Here is a 7,046-nt window from a genome sequence, read left to right on the forward strand (position 1 = left end):
ACCAAACATTTGATTTAAACTGGGGTTTTAACCCAAGCCAAAAAAATAAAAATTTTTAGCTTTTAAATTTTGGAGAAGTGATTTTTAATGAAGTTATTTTTTATCTCTGAACATTTTATCTTCTCAAAAACACTTTTTACCAACAATGATAAACACTATCAAACTTTTCAAAAATACTTTCATAAACTAATTCTAATTTTAACAAACTATATCTTTTACGGCCCTTTTTTACTATACTTTTCAAAGAAACATTCTTTTAAAATCACTTTCAACCGCAATACAAACAGTAGAGTAGTTTTTAATTATCTTAAAAAAAAGTTAAAATACTAGTAGTAAAAACAAAATATCTATGGCCAACCATTGCCCTTAAGAAGCATCGGCTTGATCACGTCAGTAAGTTCACCTTCGGAATCTTTAATATTTAAGGGTCGTCATCAGTCATGGTTCATTTCGATGCCATCGGGTATAAAGTATACTTCAAAGAAAACCCTCTCGTATCGTATGAAACTAGCTTCTACTATTATACGTGAACTGTAGCGGAGCTTGATCTCAACCAATAAAGGAATCATTGGGTAAACAACATTTAGATATAACTAGGGCCTAAAACATACAATGATGAACATGGAGCTGAAGCGTAGTGAATCTAAACAAGTCTAATATACACATGCACGCTCACATTTCAGAAGGCTCGAACCCAAAACAGATCAGACGTGTAGTTGTTGTTGTTGTTTTCTATAACGCTAGAGTTTCAGCTTTCTTGAGTTGCATAACGGTAATCTACGTATCCGTGTTATTTTTTCATGCTATGTTTGTATATCGTGTTTTGTATTGTGTTGGATGTACAGCAGAAGTTATTATATTCCCAAGTTATCAACGACACTGTTGTGACTATATTTTCCGAATACTGGGCAATGCCAGAGTACAAATAATACGGGAGAGTACTGAACCCTGAGTCAAAGGTTGCTCTTTTTCATGGGCCACTGGCCGCCAATCGAAATGGGACTGACATGACCCTTTGAGGAGACCTTCGAGGGAGAGGAGACCCCTATAAAACTCTCCTGAGGAAAGCCACGACTGCCCTTCTCAACTCCCTTACAATTCAATTGCAGCTGTTACACATGAATAGGGGATGGGTTCCACTAGGGGCGTCCTCATCGCTGCTTTACGCTCCATAAAAGCTAATTCACAGGCAATGTCACCTGCAAATTAACCCCGTGCAAGTGATCTTTTATCATGTGCCTCTACATTTCTAATTCTGGCCCTGATGAATATTGAAATGTCACCTCATCATCACCAACTTGTAGAATATTTTAGCTACATATATTCTATAGTATTTTAATAATGTAGGCAAGTGAGAAAAGAAGCAATTCTTGATTTGAGGATGGTTCCATGGGAACAAAAATAACCTTATTATGCAAAATATCTAACCAAAGAAACTACAATCACCATATCCAGCAAAGATAAAAGAAATGGTAGAAAAATATTATAGAAATTTCAGCACCTTACTTTCAATGTTTCACTCACCTCTTGAAAGACCACAGAGATATGGCCATTTTTAAAAATGTCATTTCCGTAGCCAACCTAATTTTCATCATTGTCCATACTGAACTTGATGGAAATAGTCAAATAGTTTTTTCAGTAATGGAAAGAGAGAAGTCAAAGCAAGCTGAAGCTGCTCAGAGCTATTTATTCGTAAACTGACTTGTCCTGCGCCTTTGTTATTCAGATTGGCACGAGCTATTAGATTTGTAGACCGTCCAACAGGTACCTGTGATTGTATATTGCATCCAATGGCGAGATCTCCATGCCAATCCATGATAGATAGACCAAGTGTAGATAAGGAGCGACCCAGAGGGTAATCTTTATCCCTCAATTGTGCTTCCAAGCTGCCCCCATAAGCAAGATCGCCGCGTCCTGTCATAGCACCCCCAGTCATGACTACCTGGAACTGCTTATTAGCAATCAGTTTGTCTTCAAATTTCATTCCAGCTGATAGTGCATCACCTAAGAGTGTAACTGAGATGCCAGCTGTTGCCTTATTCTTCTTCAGATTACTAAACCTGGTCTCGCTGCGCAGTGTATAGGCTAAGTCCTTTCCAACAGTCTGCATATCAAAACCCACTGAAGTTGCTTTACCTTCCCCATGCTTTAAAGAACTGGCTAGTTCCATTTGGACATTGGCATCCCTTTTGTCCTTTGTAATCTGGCCAGAAAATGAAATAGGAAATTTCTCTTTTGCAACAAACAGTCTTTCGACATTAATACCTTCGTAACCAACATCATGATCCCAACCATGTGTATCTAGAACAGGCCTAACAAGCCATGGGTTGGAGGAATCAAGGGAACGATAGCGATGAGTTGGATTATCAGAATCAAAAGAAGCAGGCAACACCAAATCTGGCATGGGAACTGGAACAGAAGAAGCACCACTACTTTCTTCTTCTGCATTTTCACCGTACTCACTTGGCAGATCCTTGGCTGCAGCAGCCATTTTCTTCATCATCTTTCGCCGCTTTTTCTCTTCCTTCAGTTGTTTCTTCATAAAAAGCTTTTCCCTATATTCCAACTCGTCAAAATATGCTTTCTTCTGAGCTTTACTAAGCTTTGCTATTTGTGCTTTACTCAACCGCTTGAAAGGTGGCAGCTCATCATATTCTGGTTCATCCTCAGAGTCTGAGGATTCATCCAAATCATCATCTAATCCATCCTCATCGCCATACTGCTCTTCAGGAAGCTTAACTTGCGGTCTTGATTGAAGAAGAGATGAAAGAAGGAAAGGTAAAGGAGGTGCTCTTGTTCGAGTTGCAAAAGGCTTCCCTGGAGGAGTATCTTGCAACTTCAAAAGTGTGTTTGCCTCCGCCAGAATTTTAGATGCAAAGGAAAGCAACAACAAATGAGGCTTCCAGACCTGACCATTTGGCAATACTCTCTGGCCTGCCCTATTTGTTCTACATGCAGAGTGATTCTCCACTAACGAAACAGGATTCATGAGTCGCATATCCCCAGCTGCCTGACGAATAGCCTGCTGTACAACATGAGAACGCTGAGTGACAAACATGTCATAACTAGAAGCAGTACCATTTGGACCATCTGGTGGAGCAGAAGCTGCATGAGTCAAAACCACAATTGCATTAAACCATATAGATGGACCAAAGATATCAGTTATGGTACGCAAAAGGGGCATATCACCAAAATCCCTCGTTTGCATGTCCAACCTATCGAGGTACAACACAATATCTGGAGGTGTTTTCTTGATGAAACGCTTAACAGAGTGAAGGATCTTCTCATTCTGGCATTGGTCAGACCAGGAAGGAAGAAGGCCTGGTGTGTCAATTACACGAACCTTAATACCATGCACAGTACCCACAACATCCTGAACCTTATTGGTACCAGTCTGGAAAGCATCAGTGCCAAACTTGATTTCATCAAATATTGAATTAATAGTAGCACTTTTACCAACTCCTGTCTTCCCAAGGACCATAATTGTACAGGCAAAATCAAGGGGTTCATTTCCAGCTGCCTCAAGCTGTTCAGCCATAGCACTTGCACGGTCAAAGCTGAAGGCACCAACCCGGCCCCCATTTCTCCCCCGGAGCTGCTCAGCTAATCCTAGTCTGTACAAAACCTGTGCCACAACAACATTATGGGGAGTCTGCCCGAGCCTATTTGCAAGCCGCAAAAACTTAACTCTAATCAACTGAAGCTTTTCACGAGTCTCATCATTCTCCTCAGCCTCCACATTACCAGGATCTTCAATTTGATGTGCCTGTGCCTGTGCTTGAGAGACACTTCCATTCACACGAGGCTGCTGCACCACCCTGGGGGCAGGTTCCAATAGCGGAGCAGCACGCCCAAGGCCAGCAGGATGAGAAGGGGTAGCAAGGTTTGTAGATTTAACAGATGATGCCAATGCCGGAGCAGGAACACTTAAACATTCTTTAGTCACAGAGGTGTTTGTCTTAGGCTCCTGAGTTATGTCTGCTTTCTTCCCAATCTCTTCGGCTTTTGCAGACACTGAAGATCCTGGAGCATGTTGCACTTCCTGCTCTAGGGTCACTGGGGTGCTTTGCTTATTTTGCTGATTTTTCTCTGTTTTATCATCAGATTGTTCAGTCACAAAATCAATATCTTGACATTTATTACCCACCATTTCATCAGGGAGCCGAGATTGAAAACTATCATGAACCTCTGTTCTCAAATCAGCTTTACCAACCTCAATCTTCTCATTCATCTCATCTGTGAACTTTTCTGAAGAGGATAAGTTCCCGACTGCAGAAGCAACTGTCTCTTCAACAGATTTACTTGGCTCAGACAGCATATCTCTCAGTTCATCAATCTCACCATTATTCTTCATACCCCTAGCATCAGATAAATCTTTTACTTCTCCATTCATGGTATCCTCCGCAGCAGCAAAAGCCTTATTTGCTTTTTCATCTTTGTCACCACCATCTACTGAATCAAGATCAGCTGTGGCACCTTTTACTTCCGTACTCTCTTTTCCCTGATAAGTATCTCCTTTTACAGGCATCTCCATGACCGTATCAAACTTGAGATTTCTTTTTTCCTTGTCCCTCGGAACTTCTGTTTCTCTGGTACCACTGACTTCAGGTACTTCCTTCCCACTATTCAATTCATCAGTCCTTTCGCCCATTTCAGTCCCTCCCTCGTCAATCTTATCCAGCACCACACCACCACTAACACTCTCCCCTTGCTGCTGGTCCACCGACTCTGCCACAACCTCCAGAGTTCCTACCTCACTTGCAACCGCATTCTCCAGAGCTCCAACCTCAGTTAGAACCTCAACAGCCTCTTGAAAGGTCTCTTCTTTAGGTTCTAAATTCAAATTCTCCTTAACTACCTCTGAACCAGTATCACCAAATGTCTCAACATTTCCAATTGCATCGTCAACTAAACTGCTGCCATCCACTCCAGGTTTTTCTGCCTGTTCTTGCAAAATCTCCTGTGTTGCAATTGCCTCCCCAAAAACCTCATCTACCGGTTCTTTTGTTTCACCGGAATCCCCAGCAACCCTCACCTCCACTTCCTCATTGGCAACTCTTTCTTCCGCAATCTTGTTGTCTACCATTACTACCCCATTTTCCATTTTCACAATTGTTGCTTCAAAAGCCTAAATTCAGGAAGAACATTAAAAGAAAAAGAGAACAGCCCATCATAACCAATAAACATCTGAATAATCAATAAAGAATCAATTATAAGAAACACCCACAAAACGTAAACCCATCCTTTCCTAAAACCCGAACATAAAAATGCAATATTGATCCACATGTTAAAGGAAGAAAATAGATCGTTGCCTTTCTTTAGAATCGAAACATCATCTTTCCAAAACAAATAAGATCCCAAGTTCATACTTTAAAAAAAGGATTAACGCAATAAATGTAAATAATAAAAGAAAGAAAAAAAAAAGAGATGGGCAATTATAATAAAACACAAGGTTACCTGGTCTTTTTGATTCTGCGGTGAATTTCAGATAGGGAAAAGGGGGAAAAAAGGGGTTTGTGTACTAAAATAAGAGACGGATTAGAGAGGCAAAGGAAGAATGGAAGTATTAAGGATAAGAAGGTGATCAAGGGATGAAAATGGAGGTTGGGTTGTGATCAAACGGTGAGAGATGGTTGATTAGTATGATCATGAAAAACGCCGAATCATGAGTGTGTGAGTCACGTGATCATACCTTATTCGAGAGGGACAGAGATTGTGGACCGTCCAATCTTTCCTGATTCAACCATATTTGATTGTGCCTACTCATCTCTCCTCTAATCAACCCTACAAACAAACCAAGCTGTTGAGATGAGATTGTTAGTAAATATGACTGTTGTCTGTGGAAGTATTTTCACTTGAAGAAATTTAATGGCTAAGGAGGCTTTCATCATTGATGTAACATCTATTTTTGTAAGGTTTCAATGAAAATACAGTGATGGATGTTATGAATGTATCCAATTCATTTGGAGCTGTGGGGCTGCTTTGTTGGTGGATTTTTTTCGTTTGACCACATGTGTTTAGAAGGTATTAGGTGAGGGAATTATAGGGATCTACCCAATCAGATCCCCCACCCCCGGTCCCCATTTTTGGTTGATATATTAAAAACAATTTACCTACTAATACATTTTGTTCAAGTAAGTTTGTATATTTTTTCTTTTCATCAAATTATTTTGATAAGTAATAAGCTAAGTAGCAATTTGGAAAGTTAGACACTTCTTCGAGTATTGTGAGAACACAAAGTAATAGGGGTATCAGAGTTTGTTTACGTAATACAGTTTCTTCAATGATAAGTATTCATTATATTCAAACACTTACAACTAGTAATTTCTTTACTCTTGTACCTTTGAAGAGTGAAACTTTCACCACTAAGAATCAGTTTAGCATTGCTTATAAGAAACACTTTTGAGATAAAAACATTACTAAATAAGATACTCTTGAGCTTTTCAAAAGTACTTTTGGGACAAAAAAAAAGCTTTGCAAAAGTATTTTTTTAGCCAAAAGTAAAAATAGAAAATTTTAGCTTTTGCTCAAAAGTAATTTTTGGCCTAAAAGCACTTTTAAGAAGTAATGTTAAACTAAGCCTAAATTCTCTCTATGAGAGCTTAGCTTATAAAATCACAATACAATCAAATGCATTCTCGCAAATAATTTTCCTTACTTAAACAGATAAAGTGCTCTCCATCTATCTACATTAATCTATATAAGTCTCTTAATTATATGAAGTTTTCGAGACTTGCTAACATAACGAAATCTATAATAATCCCTATTAAACATTAGCTAAATAAGATGAATATTTTTATATTTTTAAATATTTTTATTTTTAAATATTTTTTAATTTTTTCATATATTTTAATTTTTTATAAAATATAATTTTTGTTTAAAATAACAAAATTAATTTTTTAAAATTACATACTTTTAAATGGTATGGACAATTGATAAAAAAATTGCAAATGTTGAAGGCTAAAAAAGTTTAAAATTTTAAAACTAGTTGACTTGTGAACTGATATAAACTGGTTGAATCAGGTTAAAAAAATTAATTGGGCTGA

General features: G+C 38.4%; 1 protein-coding gene across 4 annotated transcripts; it reads right to left on the reverse strand.

Moving 5' to 3' along the window:
* Positions 1 to 840: 840 nt before the first annotated feature.
* On the reverse strand, positions 841 to 5,813 carry LOC105762924 (translocase of chloroplast 120, chloroplastic). 4 transcript variants are annotated; one of them, XR_008191703.1, is made up of 3 exons: positions 5,693 to 5,813; positions 1,525 to 5,128; positions 841 to 1,199 (listed from the first exon to the last, which is right to left on the reverse strand). XR_008191703.1 is itself a non-coding variant. In XM_052624746.1 (2 exons), exons 1-2 carry the CDS (start codon positions 5,765 to 5,767, stop codon positions 1,592 to 1,594), a joined length of 3,612 nt encoding a protein of 1,203 aa, XP_052480706.1. In that variant the 5' UTR covers positions 5,768 to 5,812; the 3' UTR covers positions 1,462 to 1,591. The 4 variants fall into 4 exon arrangements, 2 of the variants coding, with proteins under 2 accessions (XP_052480706.1, XP_012436356.1); XR_008191702.1 differs by having other exon boundaries at positions 841 to 1,261; XM_052624746.1 differs by lacking the exon at positions 841 to 1,199 and having other exon boundaries at positions 1,462 to 5,128; positions 5,693 to 5,812.
* Between the last annotated feature and the right edge of the window lie 1,233 nt (positions 5,814 to 7,046).

This window comes from Gossypium raimondii, chromosome 12, assembly GCF_025698545.1.
Source record: "Gossypium raimondii isolate GPD5lz chromosome 12, ASM2569854v1, whole genome shotgun sequence".
Lineage (NCBI taxonomy): Eukaryota > Viridiplantae > Streptophyta > Magnoliopsida > Malvales > Malvaceae > Gossypium > Gossypium raimondii.

What these genes read in the sequence shown, in the direction of transcription:
- LOC105762924 (XM_052624746.1), bottom strand. Translation starts at nt 5,767, where the DNA reads ATGAGTAGGCACAATCAAATATGGTTGAATCAGGAAAGATTGGACGGT. An exon ending in CTCTGTCCCTCTCGAATAAG is followed by an intron (nt 5,129 to 5,692) that starts GTATGATCACGT and finishes TCCTGAATTTAG; the next exon opens with GCTTTTGAAGCAACAATTGT.